The sequence below is a fragment of the Corythoichthys intestinalis genome, chromosome 8 (assembly GCF_030265065.1).
Source record: "Corythoichthys intestinalis isolate RoL2023-P3 chromosome 8, ASM3026506v1, whole genome shotgun sequence".
NCBI lineage: Eukaryota > Metazoa > Chordata > Actinopteri > Syngnathiformes > Syngnathidae > Corythoichthys > Corythoichthys intestinalis.
In genome coordinates, this window is record NC_080402.1 from 46,181,498 (window position 1) to 46,204,297 (window position 22,800).

General features: G+C 37.5%; 1 protein-coding gene across 1 annotated transcript; it reads left to right on the forward strand.

Annotated features, from left to right (window-relative positions):
• The first annotated feature begins 1,237 nt into the window (after positions 1-1,237).
• zgc:92360 (uncharacterized protein LOC436988 homolog) lies at positions 1,238-22,690 on the forward strand. The gene is made up of 11 exons (XM_057843789.1): positions 1,238-1,500; positions 8,055-8,185; positions 8,286-8,377; positions 10,584-10,666; positions 11,268-11,380; positions 11,528-11,674; positions 11,738-11,821; positions 14,088-14,150; positions 15,766-15,837; positions 16,673-16,901; positions 20,763-22,690. The coding sequence occupies exons 1-11, from the start codon at positions 1,428-1,430 to the stop codon at positions 20,789-20,791; spliced, it is 1,116 nt and encodes a 371-aa protein (XP_057699772.1). The 5' UTR covers positions 1,238-1,427; the 3' UTR covers positions 20,792-22,690.
• The last annotated feature ends 110 nt before the right edge of the window (positions 22,691-22,800 follow it).

Genomic DNA, 22,800 nt, shown 5'->3' on the forward strand with positions numbered 1-22,800 from the left:
GTTGATGTGGCTCCTGAAATAACCTCGTGGTCAAACCCAGAGGCGTCGCGTCCCATTAGGCAAACCAGGCAATTGCCTAGGGCCCCCAGCCAGAAGGGGCCCCCTCAGAGGGCCAACAGATTTAGCACACGCAACTTTACTGCACTGTCGCAGCGACAAGTGTAGGGAGTGTTTCAATAACATGGAATCATTTGGCAGATTATCTAACGATTCTGTTATCAGTCCCAATCAGCACTAACTATGTCACGTAGATTTTACATGTTTAAGAAAGTCCAATCAGCTATTAATACCACATGATTGTTTAAAGAGTGACTCACCAAACTCTTTGGAAAGTCCTTGCTGAGTTGTTTTACGTTGCTTATCACAGGCCAACTCATTACTCGTAACTACTAAGAGAAATGGTGATTTTTCCAAAAAAGTCTATTAATGGGTCTATTGTATTCCTCGTTGAATACTCTATAAGAAAAATACAACATATATGCATCTAAAATAATCCTAAACCATTTTATTAGCAATTTCAATACTCCTTTTAGCAAGGTTCCTTGGGTATGCGTACATTCCCATAGCAACCAGTCCTGTTATTGTCCTACGTCACAAGCGCTGTGTATTCTGGGAGCGAGAATTTCGAGCAGAGGAGAGCCACTTGTTAAAATGTGCGCGTCCATGAACTAATGTAAGTACATCCATATGAGTCAATGTGAAGTGCTAGTTTTCGCCACTTTTATGGCCAAGATGGACTGCACGTGCATGCACCGCGCGCACTCGCACCCCTTCACCTTTGTGTTCATTATACTGCGCGAGTGGTATGTGTGTCACGTGACTCAAAAGGGCCCCATGTTGCTCGTTGCCTGGGGCCACCGGGGACCCTTGCTACGCCTCTGGTCAAACCGCGAGCGTAGTGACCGCATACCCAAGATTCATCAGTGCAGAAAGACAGCTGACACCGAAATTTGGACGTGCATAGCCGTCAATGGCAGAACCTTACTTGAATGTCGATAAGCTGTAATGTCAAGTGCATCGTCAAAAAAACAGAGCCACAAATGTTTTTCTGCCATTTGAGGCCCCCACCTGCTTGGGCGCCCGTCCAACTAACCTTACATGCGCAATGGATTTTTGCATAACCAAGCAAAGGGGTGAAAAAGCATGTCTGCGCAACCTTCTGCAATGGACTTCCTGCACAGTATCAAGTTACACGGGCACACGCGCAGACTCACACTTTAGTGGGCCGTGTCACTCGCAGAATTTACGCGCAGACAGTTTACCAAGCATGGACGCGTTCGCTCTGTGAGAACTTTGCCATCGTGTTAGTCCAGTATCAGGTGCTTTCTAGCGGGCTATAGCAAGGAGGAAACACACTCTGGATCTATCTATCACAGACCACAGGCCACCAGTTTTTATTTTTCTGTCTTCTGATAAAGTTCACGTCAATGTCTACCCGAGCACTCAGGGAGATCCTGCAAAGGGCAGGAAATGACACCTGTGCAGACTGTGGGGCTCCAGGTGAGACTAGCGTTTCTTATACTAAACAACTTTTTTTTTCTTGGGTTTAAAAGTTAGAAAAAGTCCTTTTTCTTGAGAAATATTTCTTTGATTGTGTTATGTGAATGCAACTAAGGTTTAGTGCAAGTCCTGACACGTTGGACACGCCCGCTCCGGTTTTCTTTACTGGCATGCAGTGGAAGCTTCACTTTTCTATGTGCCACATTATACAGTATTAAAATGAAACACCTTTGGTAATAGTTTATTAAGGATTCCAACTTTATTGTGCGTCAGTAGAAATAGATTAGGTTAAAAGGAGACATGAGATGGATAAAGGGAAGACATTAAAACAATGTTGATGGAAGGCCAGAACCCTTGAAAATACACACACACGTACACACACACACACACACACACCCAAACACTGTGTCCGATTCAACTAACTGATACTTTTACTTTTACTAACTGATACTTTTAACTGCCCTTTTTGGCATTGGCCTAAAAAAGAAAAATCAAATCAGTTGATCCATAATACTGAAGTGACATGCTCAGAGTATAGTGTAAAGAATATCCAGGAAAAACGGTTCAGAAAATAAAGTAAAATCAAAAACAAAAAAATGACTCTCCTTTTAGGAATGCTGCATTCTGCCATCTTCTGAGATAAGAAGATAAGAATGTTTGCTGAGTAGATAAGAAGAAGGTGAATGAAGCATAAAATTGAAACATGTATTTTAACATTTCTTTGTTATTTGTAGTGTCACCACCTTTCAGTTCATTGTTTGTAGAATTTATTATTCTGATGCAAGGTTGGTCTTAAAGTGATCCTCGATTTTAAAGACATGTAGGCTCTAATAAATCACAATTGTTCTCTTGTATTAAAATATGTCGTTAGAAACACATAAAATGTTAAATCAATGGAAATATTTTATAATATTTAGTGCATATTTTGACCGATAGTTGGCGCCATGTTCTGCGGACGCGGAGTGATGACGTAGATGATATTTTTCCAATCGTGTAGCGTGTGTACAACAACTGTGTATTACTGGCTTAACTCGCGAAGTAAAATGCCACGATGTGCTGCTTATGGATGCAATTTCGAGTCAAATGGAAACAAGGAGAGTGATGCGAGTCTCCACAAATTTCCTGTTGACAAGAAGAGAAGAAAGGTTTGGGAAAATGCCTGTAGACAAGCAAATCTTCCCAAACAACCAAGGCTTTGTTGTCGCCATTTTTCTCCTACCGCGTTTGAGGATTTTAGTAGATGACAACTAATGAAAGATCTCACCGGAGCGGCTAGATATAAGCGCAGACTAAAACCAAATGCTGTTCCAACTATTTTCTCGCACAAGAAGCCTCAGCCTGCTCGGATATCGAGTGAAATGCGTGCAATGAAGCGAGACGGACGAGACACTCTGGCCGCCCTCTTAAGCACCCAAGCCGCTCCTGTCGCTACAGCGGGAGGCGAACCTTCGGGCGTACCGCTAGTCACAGAGGAAGCTAATAATTCACCTCTACTGTCAGTTCATCAGGCAGTAAGTGTGTGTGTTCAGTATTCAGCTAATATGAGTGATGCTGCCACTCAAACTGATCAAAGCACGTCCAATGCAATTCATTCAATGCAACACAAATGTCCCAACCCCATTGATAAAGCAATAAATTCTCATCGCCGGAATGGCATACATGTGAAGTCAAAATCCATTTTAGGGGACTCCCTCTGAAAGCTCATCGCGAGAATGGCAAGAGTGCCAAACAGTAATCAGAGAAAAGGGTGGCTACTTTGAAGATACTAGAATATCACACGTTTTTAGTTATTTCACCTTTTTTCTAAGTACACAATACACACGTGTGCATTTGTAGCAAGTTATAACAGAATTCACCGGCGGAAATTATGTTGGCACGTTGTGTGGTGGGGGTGGGGGGGGGGGTACTTTGTGAAGGGAACAGCTGGAAATAACTGTTACCTTCCGCGGGTCGCATGCCAGACAGACATTGCTATTTCTTGCAGCCTAAATGTCAATAAAACAACGCGGATTAGCTCCGTGGTTTGATACTCCGCATCCTTCCCTAGCTCGCCACACATTCAAAGTTTTATTGCCTTCAGTGAGAGTTTATAATGTCAATGGTCAAGAAAATAAAAAGGCACGAATGCCAATGTGTTTTGGCCTGTACTGTATGTAAAGCATACGACAGCTCTGGATGCTAACAAACTACACAATTATATTGGAATGAGTTTGATGACGCAATAACTCACCTTGAAGATCTGCTGACAAAAACCTGAGTTCTCGACAACATACGCTCTCTCGCTCCGTTGTCATCAAGATGCACTTGCCGCAAGTACACCAGAAGTTTAGCCCAACTCTTGCCTCATCAGGTATTTCTTGCTCTGCATTTCGCCTTTGCTGCTCGTCTTGTGAACGACTGACAGTGCTGTCCTGCTCTTCACTTTTCCGCTCTGGTTCAAATTGGAAGGGACGAACTGACGAGATGTTGCTAATGAATGACACGCTGAAGTCTAGCAGCGGGATTTGTGACGTCACAGCACTGCGACGTCAACAACCATGGCGAACAATCAGTTAAAATAATTTTACAAATTTTATTAAAACGAAAACATTAAGAGGGATTTAATGTCAAATTATTATAACTCATACTAAGATGTATCTTTTAAGAATTACTTGTCTTAAAACTAGAGGATCACTTTAAAAAGTTTATACAAAAAACACTAATGGGCACAATGCTCAAAACACGCATACATTACCTTTATAAAATGCCATTAATCTGTTTCAACCACTCAAAAAAACAAACAAACAAAAATAATCATAATAATGTTATGGGTGCACGATATCCATTTTTTGAAACCGATACCGATAACTTCCTGCTCCTCAAAGCCGATACCGATATCAATAACCGATAATAAATATATAATTTATTTAAATGTATATTCACCCGAGTTTTTGAACACCTGGAGGTTTTTAAAAAAAATAATAATAATAATGGTGGATTCAACATACATTTGCCTTTGACCTCACCAGAATTTTCATAATGACATGAACATTATTATAATGAACAAAACAAAGACAAGAACAGTCTTGACTTCAAATAGTGTGCCAATATTTATTTTTTCAAATAAATATAATTTGAGTCAAATCACAATCAAATAGTCAGTATAATTGAAGATGTGTTTCCTGAACAACGAGCACTGAACTAAAACATAAACCCAACAGGTATTGTTTTACACGACAACTATTATATGTATGCATAGCATAGCACACTAGCTTGAGCTACTAGCCTTAAGCATTGGCTGGCTTCTATAACACAACAACTTATGAAGTTCTGTACATATGACCCTTCACCACCAAAGTAAACATATATTGCACATCCAAATGTTATAGTAAACAAATACTTACAGACATATAATCCTGGGGCGGAAACGTAAGTAACAGAAAGCATTCACGATTGTCAATGCTACCGCTAGACACAGCACTGTGTAAAGTGAATGAGTTCGTGGAACAAATTATAGATGCAGCGCATTATTCTGACCAGCAGGTGGCAGCAATGCCCCGCAAGTGGTCAACTGATTTCCAGGCCAGCCAGCATAGTACATATTATCGGTCCTATTAATAATGTTATTGGATTTATTGGGATGATGTCATAATTCCTATTATCAGACCGATAATTATCCAACCAATAATTATCGTGCACCAGTAATTCAAACAATGATCAACACAGATGATGTTCCAGAATTGAAAGCTAAATCTCTATAGTACATAATAAAATCATAGCTTAAGAAAACGTAACATTTTTTTACGGGCTGAATGCCATGCAAGTCGCCCTGCAAGTAGTTGTTGTTCTTTTTCTTCTTGTGGAAACTAGCTTTGAACTTCAACTTCTTTGTTGTTCGTGAACCAATTATCTAGAAACTTAGTAGTTATATACTGTAGCTTGGCTCTGTATCAATCGATCCTTGGAGTTTTGACTTTTTCCCTTTTTTTAATCAGGGCTGATTAATTTCATTGCGGACTAGCTGTTACCATGGAGTTATGAGTTAGCCAGTAGAGGACATGGACAGTCTTCATCACAGCCTTCAGCCTGTTGTGTGCTGTAGCGCACTCGTTTGCTTATGCTTCAATTCAGTGACCATTGTGCCACTCCTGGTGTATGTGTGTGACTTGACCACCTTAGGTATAATTCATTTTGATACAGACACATGGATACAGTACAGTATACTATAATGCAGAGGTGCCCAATACATCGCTTACAAGCGATTGGTAGATCTCAAAGATAGTGTTGGTCGAAAAAGTTTCAGCTCATCTGCTGGAGGGTTAGCTGTCATCATATTAGTCATCCTTTGCAGAAGGTAAAGAATATATGTCTGTGCTTATTGTCATATTATCGATCTATATCTTTTTCACCGGTTTTTTAATATATCTTGATAAAACTGCAGAACTGACAATGTTAGTCCGTCAAAAGCGCTTTGCATTGTTTCATACAGTAGTATGAAGTAACTGAACCTTTTGGAATTTCTCACAATTCTGCATCATAAAATCACAATCAAATGTGATTTGATCTTTGTCAACATCACACAGATAAATAAACAGTGTCTGCTTAAACTAAAACCACCCAAACATTTATAGGTTTTCATGTTTTAATGAGGATAGTATGCAAGCAATGACAGAAGAGGGAAAAATAAGTAAGTGACCCATCACATTTAATATTTTGCCCCCACCCCCCACCCCCTTTAGCAGCAATAACTTCAACCAGATGCTTCCTGTAGCTGAAGATCAGTCTGGTACATCGATTAGGACTAATCTTGGCCCATTCTTCTCTACAGAACTACTGTAGTTCAGTCAGATTCCTGGGATGCCTGGCCTGAATGGTTGTCTTTAGGTCATGCCACAGCATCTCAATGGGATTCAAGTCTGGACTTTGACTTGGCCACACCAGAACGTGTATTTTGTTCTTCTGAAACCATTCTGGAGTTGATTTACTTCTGTGTTTTGGATCATTGTCTTGTTGCAGCATCCATTCTCTTTTTAGCGTCAACTGTTTGTCTGATAGGCGGCCTCAGGTTTTCCTGCAAAACATCCTGATAAACTTTTTAATTCATTCTTCCATTAATGATTGCAAGTTGTCCAGGCCATTAGGCAGCAAAAGAGCCCCAAATCATGATGCTCCCTCCACCATGCTTCACGGCAGGGATGAGGTGTTGATGTTGGTGAGCTGTTCCATTTTTCCTCCACACATGACCTTGTGTGTTACTCCCAAACAATTCAACTTTGTTTCATCGGTCCACAAAATATTTAGCCAAAAATCTGTGGAGTCTCTAAGTGCCAACATTAAATGAGCAACAATTTTTGTTTTTAGACAGCAGTGGCTTCCTCCGTGGAGTCCTCCCATGAACACCATTGTCGGCCATAGTTTTACATATAGTTGATGTGTGCACAGAGATATTAGAATGTGCCAGTGATTTCGGTAAGTCTTTAGCAGACACTCTACGGTTCTTTTTTACCCCTCTTGGCATCATCTTTGGTGGACGGCCACTCCTTAAGAGAGAAGCAACAGTGCCAAACTGTCTCCATTTGTAGACAACATCTCTGACTGTCGACTGATGAACATCCAGACTTTTAGAGATGGTTTTGTATCCTATTCTAGCTTTATACAAATTAACAATCCTTGATCGCAGGTCTTCATACGGCTCTTTTGACCGAGCCATGATGCACATTAGACAATGCTTCTCATCAAGACATTTTTACCAGGTTTGTGTTTTATATTGGGCAGGGCAGCTTTAAACCACTCATCAGTGATTGGGCACACACCTGACTTAAAATGTTTAATAAATATTTGTTTCAATTGCTCTTTAAGTCTCCTTAGGCAGAGGGTTCACTTATTTTAGCCCCTTCTGTCATTGTTTGCATGCTATCCTCATTAAAATATGAAAACCTATAAATGTTTGGGTGGTTTTAGTTAAAGCAGACACTATTTTCATCTGTGTGATTCTGACAAAGATCAGATCACATTTGAAGGTGATTTCATGCAGAAATGTGACAAATCCCAAAAGGTTCACATCCTTTTTATACTGGAGCAATCGGTAAAACAGGCTAAAGCTAACGCTATGTGATTGTTTTAAAGACACAAAGCGAAATTCTCTTTGTTGTATATTTAATTTGATAGCAAAGTTTCACAGTTCAGTGCTGCCATGCCGCGCTTATTTCTCAAACCTATGCTCGCAAATCAAAGAAAAAAAAGTAATCCGAATGTTACCTGAAAGCTTGAAAAGTTGGGTCACTCGTATCTCAAGGAACCACTTTAATTGAATACATCTGCTATGCTTCACAATATACATTGGAACCTCAACTTATGGTTGACCAGACTTATGAGTTTTCCGAGGTTGATTTTGTGCTTGGGGTTGCGAGTGGTGAGATGGTGGCAGTGAATTTTACAACAACAACAGGCAGATAGTGAGTAGATCTTCACAAAGCAGGTCAAAACGGGTATTTAACCAAACCACCTAGCTGTAAATATGTATGAAATGAAAATGAAATAACAAATATGGTTGACTCCGTTTTACGGTTGCGCAGATCCTGACTGGGGCTCGACCTCATTGGGGGTGTTCATCTGCCTGGCCTGTTCCGGCATCCACCGTAACATTCCTGACATCAGCAAAGTTAAATCATTGAGTCTTTCCCACTGGGAGGACCACGAAGTCCAGGTAACACCATCGATTATACTCGCTTTTGAATATTATTTTAAAATGATGTAACCCACTGTTATTGTAACGTGCTATCTATGCTCTTTTCGAAAAATGCTAGTTTATGGCAGAGAACGGAAATGAGCGGATGAAGAGCAAATACGAGGCTGCCGTTCCCTTCTACTACTATAAGCCGTCGCACAAAGACTGCCAGTAAGATCAGAGATATTTTACTTTTTTTTTTAACTTATCATAGAACGATAGCATTGATGCTATCATACTAACTCAGCATTTTACGTGTCCTTCTCCTTACCAATAAGTCCCCCCAGTAACCAGAGGTGAAAAAGTGTTAATTCTGTGGAGAATGATCCTGAAATCTGTAGAGAGCGATTCTTGTTTCCGCAGATTGAATGTTGTTTCAAGCAAATTATTGCAAGAATAATAAAAGCGGTTTTGGAATAAATTATTTGCAATTACAAGACGATGCAAAATGTGGTTAAACATTTTTTTAATATCAACGTCCTTGTCACTTTTGGGCAAATTAATATGCATTACTTATCAAGTGCAAAACATTTCATACAACAGTCATATCACAATCTCTGCTGGAATACTATGTCGGAGCAGAGATGGGCACAAAGAGAGATCTCCCAAAGTGTATCTACTAGTATATCATTAAAGTTTTAAGTCTATTCCTGTTGTAAGTCTGTAGTCTGTACTTCAGTTGTGGTGATTTTGTTTTCGTGTTGCATCTATTGCCATTTGCTTCCCGCACTTCACAGCCATTCTAAGTAAGGCTTAAGCATGTTTTTTCTATAAAAAGCAGGGCCCAGTGGCTCTAATCACAACATTTAGCGGCCAGGATGAAAACTACAGGTAAAACGAAATTTTCCGCACCTGCCCTTGTATTCCGTGCACTTGAGATCTGGGAAAAATTCTGCGATTCAGGAATCGCGGATGCCTGAGGGGACTAATTAACCAATATTAATTAGGGGTGTAATGGTACACAAAAATCTCGGTTCGGTACGTTCCTCGGTTTTGAGGTCACGGTTCGGTTCATTTTCGGTACAGTAAGAAAACAAAATGCAAAATATAAATGTGCTAGTTGTTTATTAAATTCTTTTGTGCTTTCAACAATAGGAACATTAGCCTATACAAAGCTAGAATTCTGCTCAAAAAGTAGCGGGTAATTAAAAATAATAATCCAACAACAATTTGCCTTTCAGACCCCGCGTATTGGTTAGCTTTCTTTCTGAAAGAAAGAAGAAAACAGAAGTCCTGTGCTAACGAGAAAAGCAATCCCAATGGCAAAGATTTTAACATGTATTTTACAAATGAAATGCCTCAATGAATCATTTTTTTTTTCTTATGAACGGTTTTCAAAAGCTTTATTGGTGGATTTTCTCACAATAAAGCGCCACAAAATTAGAAGAAAAAAAAATTAACAAATTTAATTGTGTAAGCAGGATCTGTGTATTATTCTTATTATTTAATTACAGGTGTTTTAGTTCATTTCAATTTATTTTATTTAAATGGGTTATTATTTCTTTTATTATGCGTTTATATTTTACAAATGTGATGTAGTATTCATTTATATTGTATATTTTATGTTGTATAACTTTAGTTCCTTTGTGAATATTAGTTTCTACTTGTTTTGTTGTGGTAGGAGGGTTTTGTATTGAACACGGGGCCGTGTTGGTTATTGTTATAGCAGAGAAGACAGCAGTAAATCAACAAAGTCAACTGTGCCCCGATCTACCACTCAAGAGATCTGATGAACTCAAAAAGTGGGTTACGATTGCATATTAGTTTGAAAATCGACCGGATCCACCGTATTTTTACATGAGTGACTTCCGGTCTGCCCGATCCTAGCCAGTATTATTGACGCAGGAGGGCCGCGTCTCGCGTGAAATAATGAAGTCTGCTGTTTTTTTCCGTGCGTCGCGTTGAGCCGCTTCTGGGACACGTCTAACACGCGGCCGCACTGCGACTGGTGTGCATTGGCTGATTGACTTTGACGCCCGCGTTTCACTGCGTTCTCGTGGCGGCTACGTTGTCGCACCGTTGACGTTTCTAATTTACTGTCTTACCGTGTTGGTCCTCATTATAGTAGAGAAGACGGAGTAAATATAATCTACACAAAGAAACTGTAACCCGATTGACTCACAGCCTCGGGTTACATTACGTCAGAAACACGTTCGGTACGCCTCCGCTCCGAACCGAGCACCCCATACCAAAACGGTTCAATACAAATACTACATGAACCGTTACACCCTTCATATTAATACTCACCAAAATTGCCAATCTGTTTGTAATGACACAGGGACTACTGATGAGTTCAAAGCACACCTACATGATCGCCAATGCTGTTTTAAACCTCTTATAATTAATAGTGCTGGTCGATTTTCTTTTGTTTCCCCAGGGTGTTGAAAGAGCAGTGGATACGAGCAAAGTACGAGCGCAATGAATTCAGCGAGCCTGGAAAAACGTTTACGTACGAGGAAGGTAAGTGAACACACACGATGATGTATTTAAAAAAAAAAAAAAAAAACGTATTTTTACTTTTTTACATATTCGGTTCTGTATGTCTGTTTGTTTGTCTATGTTTATGTTCAAGAAAACTCAAGGATGAATAACGGGACTTATCAAACTTGAAAGAGGTTATTAAATTTTAGGGCAATGGGTTCAAGGTTCATAGAGGTCAGAAGAGGAAATTCGTAACAACTTGATAATGGGTCTGCCTAGTTAACTGAAATTCAGAGGGTTAAATGATAGGAGAAGACAAAGGGTCAACGGACAAAAGTCACAGAGGTCTGAAATATGGCGATACTTTGAATTTAGCTGCTTAGGGAGAAGTCTTCTCTCACTCAGAGTACATCTGTAGCTTTTTAGTGTTGCTTCTTTAGATTACTTTGTATATTATTTGGTACCCTCGTCAGGATAAATGGTACAGAAAATGAATGATAGTAATGAGTAAATCATTACATATCATACACAGTATATTTTAGATTTAAAAAAAACAAAAAAATGTGTGTTGTATGATGAAAAAAAAAACTTCTTGTTTGGGGAAGGAATGATACTGATGACTATAAGCTTTGACTTGCAGCCACCAGGGATGGCACCTTGATGAAAATGGGGCGGGACAACGGGCAGTTCCTTACCAGGCGTTTCGTCCTCTCCGAGCGTGAGGGCACGCTCAAGTACTTCACCAAATATGATGTAAGAAAATATGAGGAAAAGATAAACCAATAAAGATAAAGAACTATTTGTCATGATATTACTTCCTTTTTTTTTTTAAGAAATGGTAACATGGTGAGGTGATTTCTCTACAAAGAGATTATGATTTATATTGCTTAACCCCTGCAGGCCAAGGAGCCCAAAGCGGTGATAAAGGTGGACAGCATCAATGCAACCTTCCAGCCTGAGAAGATTGGACACCCTAACGGCTTGCAGATCACATACCTCAAAGACTATAGCACCCGCAACATCTTCCTTTACCACGACAGCGGCAAGGTCTGCCTTGGGGTGTTGATATATGTTTTAGCCACTGTATGATTCCTCGCCTTGTCTTTGCAGGAGATTGTCGATTGGTTCAATTCTATCCGAGCTGCTCAGCTTCACTATATGAAGGTGGCCTTTCCTGGAGCCACAGATGCTGAGGTCAGTACTCAATAGCGCATCTTGGAAAGTTGAAGCAAAGTGAGGAATTTGATATGAAAAAAAAAAAAAATCAGAAGGGAAAATGACTGAAGGACTCTCATACCATTCACTCATTCATTCATTATTCGTACTGCTTATCCTCACTAGGATCATGGGGTTATTGGACAGTGTTGTCAGTAACGTGTTACTGTAATCTGATTACTTTCTTTCAGTAACGAGCAATCTAACGAGTTAGTTTTTCCAAGCCAGTAATCTGATTAAAGTTAGTTTCCTCAGTAACTGTGCGTTACTATTTTGTTTTTGCCTCATACTGTATGTAGAATGAAGAATACTGTAGTCATGTACGAAGAGCATTTGAATAGAAAATACCACATTTGAGTTTGGGAGTGACATCACATCTCACGTTTTCTCATCGGAAAAAAACGGGTCACGTGCAGTACCATGCTGTATGCGCGCCGTCTGCCACATAGCCTGGCTACCTATCAGGATGCTAACAGTAAAGGAGCCGGAGCGATACAACAAACGGCTGCATTTGCTCACTGGAGATACAGCCATTACTTCACATATCCGTCCAGTAAAGATGACAAAAATATCTCCGTGCGTTGCAAACTCTGCGCTGGCTCAGATGGACTGTCGATCGCTATATACTCGACATCCAATTCAACAAGGACGCACTTGGAATTACAGCACAACGCGTCGCGAAAATAACTCAAAACAAGACGACAGGTGACGAGACAGCCAGCAACTAGCCTTTATAATATGTGTAATTATGTACATTTTATAGTTAGAGTTTGTAATCGCAGGCAGTTTTACATTTGTGGGACTGGGGGGAGAAGCATGTTGAAGACTGAAACGAAAGTCAAAAGTTTGGACACACTTCATAATTTTTGCGTTTTATATATTTTCACTGCTATTGTAAATTCTCACTGAAGACATCAAAACTATGAACAAACATGTGGAACGGCAAAGAAAGTGAAATAACTGAAAACAGCTATGTATTCTACATTCTTCAAAGTATCCACCTTTGAGGTGTCTCCAAACTTTTGGGCAATAATACACACACACACATCTTGATACTGTTCGAGTTCAATCAACTGTTCAAGTTGTTGTTGGTAGCGTTTGAAAGCTTAGGTTTAAAGAAATTCTAAATATCCATCTTGCCTCCTCTGGTGTAGTTTTGGCTAAGCAAAGCAAAGGATAGTCTCAAGGTGCTAGTCACATGATCTGTTCGAAAAATGATTTTGACCCATTATGAAAAATGTACGTTGTAGGATTTTTGTTCATTTCATAAATTTTGTTGTTTTATTGCTTTACAACTTTTATAGACAACATTTTAATGGCTAGGTCTTTATTTCAAAGGGGAATTTCAGAATTTTTTACATTGGGCTTCATCTTGGAGTTAGCGGGGATTTAATTAGTCATTGGACTTTATTTGAACAAATTTCGTGCAGTTTGTCAGTTATTTGTTAGTTTTAAGGCTCCGGGATGGCTAAGCTAGGGCGAGTCAATGATGGTTGAAATCAAATCCATTGACTAATTAAACCCCCGCTAACTCAAAGATTAAGCCTTACGTGAAAAACTCAATTACACGTGATGAAATTTTTCAGTTTTTTTTTTTTTTTTTTAATGTTTTTTTATGTTGAGGCAGCAAAAGGAGAAAAATTGGTAAAAAGTAACTGATAAGTTACTTTTAAAGTAACTTAGTAACTTTGATAATAAAGTAATCAGTAATTAAACTGGATTACTTTTTGTAGGTGTAATCAGTAATCAGTAATTAAATTACTTTTTTAAGTAATCCGTGACAACACTGGTATTGGACACTATCACTGCTGACTGTGTACATTCTGAACTGTTTAAAACCAATTGCACAGCATGTTATATTAGAGTGCATGAAAAGGTTTTGTGGACCCATGCCTGAAGTTGAACAAAGCCAGACATTTTTGGATTCACTTTAAAAATTATTATTTTTTATTTTTTTTAACAGTCAAGGATTCCAGTTTCACCTGTTAACATCAAATAGAGTGTCAATCATGGTCAAAAATAAATTTGGAAGTTGTCCACTCGGGTTTGAAACAACCATTTTTTATTTCATGGCTCTTACTTTGTTGAACGGGGTTGTCCTAAATGAGTTCCAATCAGAAGTGTGTTCCCAAATTGCTAAACTGTTTTGCCTACAACATTTAGGCCATACCACGTTTGAAGATAGGTAATTATCGAACTAATTTATTTATGTATTTATTTATTTTTGTCGGTTTGTATTTCTCAGCTGGTTCCCAAACTCACCCGCAACTTCCTGAAGGAGGGCTACATGGAGAAAACAGGTCCCAGGGTAGGTCCACTCTTGCAGGAGGACAATTGTGTGACTTCCATATTTTAGCTTGTGTTTTAGAAAACTGCAGGGAAAAATGTCATAAAACAGCTCATACATAAAGACTGGGCTTTGCTTGGGGTAATGAATAATTACGCAAAATGTTGAAGAAATCAAAATAAATGTAAGGAAGGAATACAACTTTTATTTTAAAATATACATTTTAATGTAGTAAAACTAGTAAATTTCGTCATTAACTCTTAAAGACCTGCAACATGAAGCAATAGTCAGAGAATCCCAAAATTTGAAAAATAAGGTCCTAATGAAACCTTTTTTTCAAATTTGTGAAAAGAAATGTGAAAATGAATATGTGTAATAAGCGCTCTAATATCTATAACCCTAGCTAAATCCTGTTTTTTTCCCTCATGGAACCTGCAGATGCATGTGTTGACTTGCATCCATCAATTTTCTTTTTCAAAAAGAAATGTCAAAATTCTGAATTACTCTCAAAATCATGAAATTTTAGGTGTATCAAATGTGATACATTTGGCAATAAAATTTAGAATTTTTTTCTCTAGAAATGAAATATATTTAAAATGTCAAATTAAAACACATGAAAAGATTTTCAAAATCTTTTTTTAATTCATAAAACATGTAATATTTCATCGAATTAAAAAAAAATTATGTACCATAATAATAGTTTTTTCTAAAAAAAAAAATAAAAAAATAAAAAAAAATCTCCACTCAAGACTATTTTTTTTAGCTTATTGATGATTTTTATGTACAGCATTTACTAAAAGCAAAGCCATGACAATTTTGTCCTGATTGCATGACTTTTCATATGAATTCCAACTAAATGATGTCTAATCATTTGGATACAAGGAAGTGTTGTAGTCTCATAATACCTGACAGTTTGCCATGCCTCTGTCATCTTTTCACCATTTTGAAACCTGAACTGGCACTTAGTCGAGAGACTCTCATCTGTTTTTCCATCTGATGTACTGTATGAAAGGATGCCATTATTCATTCAATAGAAAAAAATGGAGCTGTATCATCCACTTACAATAGAAACAACTGAGACGTAGAATGGGTTATTTTCTTAATTTTCTAAGGTCAAATTGAAAGCTTGGGTGCATCTTCACATTTTAGTAAATTTAATGTAATTTATCATCTTGGATTATATATTGATAGATTTAAAGCAGGGATGTCCAAACTATTCCACATAGGGCCATAGTGGGTGCTGGATATCGTTCCAACAAAACAACACGACCTTTTCACCAATCTGGTGTCTTACAAGTGTAATCAGTTCACTTTAGTCAAGTGCTGCTTGTTTTAGTAGAAACACCATTGGCTAAACTGCCTGTGCTCAATTGGTAGGAACAAAAACCATGACCCACAGCAGCCCTTGAGGACCTGTTTGGACACCCCTGAGTGAAAGGATGTTTGAATTTATACCACAATTGCGATAAACTATTGTTTTTTTTTTTAGTGGCAAAAATACGACAGCGGTCACACAAGTTTAAATCATTCTCCTGCAAAATGAAAAAATTGAGTGAGTCAACTCTAGCTCACAGTGGCTCAGTTTATCAATTGTGTTGTTTTGGGTTTTTTTTTTTTTTTTGTTATGTGTATGCAGCAAACTGAAGGCTTCAAGAAGCGATGGTTTACTTTGGACCAAAGACGACTCATGTACTTTAAAGACCCTCTGGTAGGACAAACGCACACATGCACACACACACGACACTGAATGTGCTCATTTTGTAGGTATATTACTACTTTAAATCATAGTAATAAAAATGATAATTTATTTGACTGGATCATTTTGTGCACTTTGCTAGATTTGTGTAAGTGCACTACAGGCTCTAACCAATCAAATTTACTTGGAAGTTTTTGACAGTTAACCTACTAATTCAAATTGGTACCGTACTTGATTATCAAGCAGAAAAACTTTAGAACATCCAGGCGGTGTGCACGCTTTAAAATACCCTTTATCTGGCCAGCTCACTCGTTTTTCTTAAATCTAATTTACACCGAGATGCCAGTATGCTTGTGCCAGATGTTGTATTGGCCAGAAAGTATCCGCATGGCTTAAACCGGCCAGAGTGCTGGCTAAAGTACTGAAAGAGCTAGACAAAATGGGTCGCAGTTGAAGGCGGAGACCTTGGCTGGAATGAAAAAAATGAGACATTGGCTCAATTTAAAAATTACTGGCTAATCAATCACATCTACAATTTTACAGGTAATGCAATGTAAGTAAATTAATGTATTAGTTTTATTTATTTTATTAAATTGTAAATGTTAATAAATTAATTCATTAATTTTATTTATTTTACTAAATTGTATTAGCAGTAATTTTTATAGGAGTGATTGATTAGCCAATATTTATTAAATTCAGCCAATGTTTAGTTTTTTTTCAGTGTGTCCGATCCCCGGCTTCAGCAGCTGTACTTTCAGTTGTCAAATCCCATATGTTTTGTGCTTGTATTTGTTTTGACATGAAGTCAGCAATAGTGGGTTTTTTTTCCTCTGCGATAACTCTGTAGGATGCCTTCGCCAAGGGCGAGGTATTTTTGGGCAGCAAGGAGCACTACAGCGCGTCACCCGGTCTGCCCGCCGGCACCTACTGCAACGGCGCATGGCAGCATGGCATCACCATTGTCACACCTGACCGCTGCTTCCTATTTACGTGTGAGACGGAGACAGAGCAGCAAGACTGGCTCAAGCTCTTCAATGACGTCATGAATGCGCAAATGTCTCCACAGGAATACACCAGTAAGACAGCCACTTTTATTTATAAACTTTTGCTCCAAATAATTCCATGTTATACGTATATACACACATATATGTACATATATACACACATATATATATATATTTATACAGTATACTGTATGTGGCGGAAAACACTCAGGTGACTTGAAGTTCCGCTCTGAGACCCCTAATTTGGCCAAATTTCAAAACTGTCCTACATATATGCATGTGTACATCATTGGAAAGCTTAAAATCTGAATTTTCTGGGGGAAGAAACATTTTGAACAGGAGGGCATTTTTAAGATTTTTTTTTTTTTTTTTAAACAACTAAACCCTTACTCGAGGTTAGAGCATGAGAGAGCATAATTAAAGACACCGTGATTTTAACGAAATATTTTTGCATACTTACCTTGTTTCGATCCAAAGACTCAGTTTAGCATGTATCATATGTCAAGACACAGCTCTGAATGGCCACAGCTTGACTTTTTGGGGATTTTACAGGTGAAACACAGTAATATAACAAGGGTCGCAATGCAGAAATCACAGACATCAAGGAGTGGTCGAGATTTTCTTTTTCAAATTTTTACCCTTTTCAATGTTTTTTTTTTTTTTTTTTTTTTTTTTTGGGATCAATTATTTATTACCGGTATCTAAAATATCAGGGAAAATGCGACAGTAACACAAAAAAATGCAATTAAGTGATAGTTATGAGGTAGTTATCCGTGACCTATTTACAGACACTATTTTTTTCATTGAGACGTAATTTGTTTAAAAATTTAAAATATGCAAGTGAATAATTTTATGAAGTCTTTTTTAAATCTAAATATTAGACATCAATTAATGATTCTAAGCTAAAAATGACAGACATTTCCAATAATAAATATACCGTAATTTCCCGAATATAACACACACTTTTTTTTTTCCCCTAAAATCAACTTGTAAAATCATGGTGCGCATTATACACTGGTACATGGATGGAGACAGAAATATAAAATATATATATATATATATATATATATATATATATATATATATATATATATATATATATATATATATATATATATATATATATACATATATATATATATATATATATATATATATAAATATATATATATATAAAAAACGATTTTTTTTTTTTTTTATTGACACGGCCATGTTGTGTTGAAGAAACGTATGCGGCGATCCGTTGCCGACCATTACGGTACGTGACGTCACCATTTTGTTTCGGTAATACTTCACTCTGATCGGCCGAATTATTTTGTCTGTGTTAAATGCTGCTTTTTTCACTCTTCATAAAGCACAGAATTTAGTTTCTTGAACTCATTTGAGTCAACGTTTATTGCAGCTCCGCAACTCGGACCGTAACAAACGTAACACAACACAGACTTCCTGTGTCCGTCAACTATATCTGTCCCTCGCGAAACTCAAACCCAAAAAACAGTAGTTCCTATTGTTACTGTCGTGTCGACAGCGATGAGCTCTCTTGGATTTCCGACTTACGTTCTCACTTTCATTTCACCGTATCAATCCATGGAGGAAACATTTATTCATCATGATGAAACGAGCAAGTTATACAGCACCCTTTAAAAGAAAAGTCACATCTGTTTTGTTTTCTCCTGGATTCTGGTAAGTTCAAGATGTTATCAGATCATATTATTACCAGAGGCGTAGCAAGGGTCCCCGGGGGCCCCAGGCAACATGGGGCCCTTTGAGCATGTGCAAGTAAGAGGGACAGTTAGACTTGGAGCAATAGCATATTTAATAAAAGTCTAATAACGCCTCGCTCTCATAGAGCGCTTTTTAGGACACTCAAAGTGCCTCCCCCCCAATTGCATTAATACATATATATTTGCGCAGTAAAATGAACACGAAGGTGGGGGGGGGTGTTCGAGTGCACGCTGCGTGCGGTCATCTTGGCCATAAAAGTGGCGAAAACTAAGCACTTTACACTCATATGGATGTACAGCATCATTTTAAGATGCTAAACTAACACCTTCCCTCTTAAAGCAAATGTGCAATGCGAATGTAATGTAAAGAACGCTCTCCTCGACGCAGCGAGAATGAGTGGGATCAACCAGCCGACGTAACAGGAAAAACACAAAACGGTCGCGCTGATAACGGCTCTAACTTATCATAAGAACTTTATGGCATGAAGAGGAAATACTTACATTCGTTCATGGACGCACAGATTAATCCTCTAACAGGCGGGGTGGCCGTCCTCTGCTCGAAATGCGCACTTTACGCTTACGCCTATTCTCGTTCTCAGAATATGCAGCGCTTGTGACGTAGGACAATAACAAGACTGGTTGCTATGGGAACCTACGCAGCGGCATACCGCATACCCGAGGAACCTTGCTAAAAGGAGTATTAAAATTGCTGATAAAATCGTTTAGGATTATTTTAGATGCATATATGTTATATTTTTCTTATAGAGTATTCAACGAGGAATACGATAGACCCATTAATAGACTTTCTGGGAAAAAAACACCATTTCTTTAAGTAGTCACATGAATAATGAGGTGGCCTGTGAAAACCAACATAACTTACAGCAAGGACTTTTCATAAAGTTATTGGTGAATCATTCTTTGCACATACATGCAGTGTTAAAACTGATTAGACTTGCTTAAACATGTATGCTAATTGGGACTGATAACAGAATTGTTAGATAATCTGCCAAATGATTCCATGGTATTGAATCATTCCCAATACTTGTAGCTATGACAGTGTGGTGAAGCTGAGTGTGTTAAACCATTGTGTGCCAAATCTGTTGGCCCTCTGGGGGCCCCTGCTGGCTGGGGCGCCTAGGCTATTGCCTGCATATGCCTAATGGGACGCTAAGCCTCTGATTATTACCGTACATATTGTCAGTTTACGGTAACGTTTTGAACTACCAATGTGCTATGCTTGTGCTGTGTTTCACCAGTCAGTAAAATGACATTTCTGTATCTGTACACGAGCTCTGTTTTCTTGTATTCTTCTATTTTTTGGTGCTAAACTTAGGGTGCACATTATACACGGGTACAATAATTTTCCCTAGATTTTACAAGTAAATTTGGGGTGCGCATTATACATGGGTATGCCTTACATTCGGGAAATTACGGTAACTACCTTCTTTTTATGGCTGAGTTGAAACAAAAGCGGTTGCGCGGTGTCTTTAAACCGGGGTCTCCGGGATAAAACGGACAAATTAAAAATAGTTTGGGGGTGTAATGCGCCATGAAACTGTTATGGCAGCATATAAACATATTGTTCTATTAAACACAACAATTCTTTTGGCTCAAAACACAGCAGTTTATTTTAAAGAGGGGTGTAAGAGCAGCCTTGTCTGTCTTTTCCGCCATATATTATACAGAATTTAAATTGTCATAAAAGTGTAGCAACATAACATAAACATTTTTAAAAATCTGATAAGAATAACAAAATTTGTGGCAAGTCATTTAAATGTTTTAAATCTTCATTTTATTGAGGAAAAATATTTCCATAAATGTATGTTTTTTTTATTTCAGTTTTTTTTGTTTTGTTTTTTCTTTATATTGGAATATATATATATATATATATATATATATATATATATATATATATATATATATATATATATATATATATATATATATATATATATATATTTTTTTTTTTTGCATTTTTTTTTTTTTTTTTGCATTTTTTTGTTTTTTACTCGACAATTTTTGCCATCAATGGCATTGAAACATGCTCATTCAATGCCATCCGTCACAGTTCAAATGTGTGAAGTACATGCAAATCTATTCCAAAACTAAATAAATGAATAGGAACAAAAGTTGCAAAAATAGCAGCATTGTATTATTCTAAAGATAATATTCGTATCCTAAGGTAACATTTATATGTCTGTTTTTCCAGTGGAGGCATTGTTCAAGCACAGACACTGACCCAAAGCTCACCAAACAACAAAGAAAAAAGAGGACTGAGGAGAACAGGCAACAAGTGGTACATCATTTCATCATTTAGTAGTCTAACAGCGCCATCCAATGGTTATTTTTTTCTGTAATTTCTGAACTCCAGCAATCTACCATCTAGATTTTGGGAGGTTTTTTTTAGATCAGGGTTTCATAACCTTTTTGACCTTCCAGCTCCTATTTTTTAGTGCTCCAAAGTTGCCAACATCAGTTCAAATCATTAGTTGTGTAGACTTTCATTACATTTGTATTCCAAAACTAAATCAAATCCTTCCAAGTTAAACAAAAAATCAAAAGTACATAATACTTAATACAGTGAATAATAATATGATAAGGTGATCATTTATATGCATGCAAAGTAATAATTGCATAGTAATAATTATTATCATTATTATTATTAGTCGTAGTAGTAATAATAGTAAACCCCGCACATTGTGCAAGAGTTCAATCACGTACTGCTACATCGATAAGTGTGCAGCAAGAAGTACCAATACACGCCAAGCTCATAGCCCTTTCAGCCCATTAACTAAACTGAAATTATTTTGTGGCCTACTAGATGGCAATCACGTCCTAAGCAATCAAAAATCACATTCCTGCAGTTAAGACTCAGTGCTTCTCAATTACAGTATTTCTATTACGCCCCCCCCCCCCCCCCCCAGGATGACGTAAATGTTTCACATCCCCCATCTCTCTGCCAAAACTGTAAATGTGTCTTTAAAATTATCATAAACACAACTTTCTGCTTAACATTGTGTGTTTGTTAACATTAAAGGGAAAAAAAAGTAATATAGATCAATACAGTATAACTTTATAACTGTTTTTTTCCCAGAAAAGACAATGCACATCAATTTGCCTAAATAAAAAAAAAAAAAGTCACATTATATATGTAAACTTACACTCAAGGTACATTTTTTGACCATTTGATACTGAAAAATAAAATTTAATAAAATCAATAAATAATTATAAATTCAAATTGATTGGCAACATTAACACAGAGTACACTGTAATTATAGAACAAAAACGACAGTGTCATTAGACAGAGGGACTGTTTTTATTTTTGCTGCAGGCAGTATCAGCTCCTTTGCTATGATGTAGTAGGGTTATTTTTCACTGAGCAACTTCATGTGCCACCTTTGACGATGCTAACTGTGTTCACTGGTTTACTGATATGACACTCACTAAGTGGGACGAGTAATGGCAATATTCAGCACGTTTTCGCGTAAAAAAAAATTAAGCGGCTTATTAATCTGATTGGAGTCAAATGTCTTTAAGTGGTGTTTTAATTGATTTGGCTTCATGTTGTCTCCCACTGTATTAAAAGTGAAGCCATACGTTACATACGCTTCATCATATTTCCTCGTCTTAGCTCTTCATATCTTAGTGCTCGTTGTTGTGTGCTCTTGTTTGGTTCAAAAATACTGCGGTCACTCTGAAAATGAGAGTGCCACTGCCACCCACTGAGTGGATGTGAAATTACTCTTAATTGTAGTACGGCAAAAAAGTATGTTCGCCGAGGTCACATGCTCCCCAACCCCCCAACATCACTTTGCACGCCCCACTATTTGAGAAGTACTGAGTTAAGTGAAATCCATGACACAGGTGTACGCTGCTTAAATACACCATTCAATTTTAAATATCTTTTAAACTTTTTTAAAATTGTCAAAACTAAATGCAGTACATATATTATGTTGAGTGAGACCAAGTACAATAGATGATACAAAACATTAAACGAACTGAAGTGAAAAATCTGTGACATAGAACCACCATCTTGAATATGTTTGGTGCGTGTGTTTATATTTTCTGGAGTGGCTTACTTTTTCTTTTACAACACTCAAGACAAAACATGGTTAATGCCCAATAAAGTTATTTGACATTGTTACAGATTCCTTTCTTTCTGTTCTTCTGTGTTATAAAATATCGCAAATTAAATGTACCAAAAAATGGGAAAGTTTCTACTATTAATTTTTCCATACACATTTGCT

Excerpts from the sequence above, each read along its gene's own strand:
- zgc:92360 (XM_057843789.1), top strand. The coding sequence starts at position 1,428 with ATGTCTACCCGAGCACTCAGGGAGATCCTGCAAAGGGCAGGAAATGAC. Across the intron at positions 1,501-8,054 it reads TGCAGACTGTGGGGCTCCAG|ATCCTGACTGGGGCTCGACC; the intron begins GTGAGACTAGCG and ends ACGGTTGCGCAG. Across the intron at positions 10,667-11,267 it reads AACGTTTACGTACGAGGAAG|CCACCAGGGATGGCACCTTG; the intron begins GTAAGTGAACAC and ends TTTGACTTGCAG.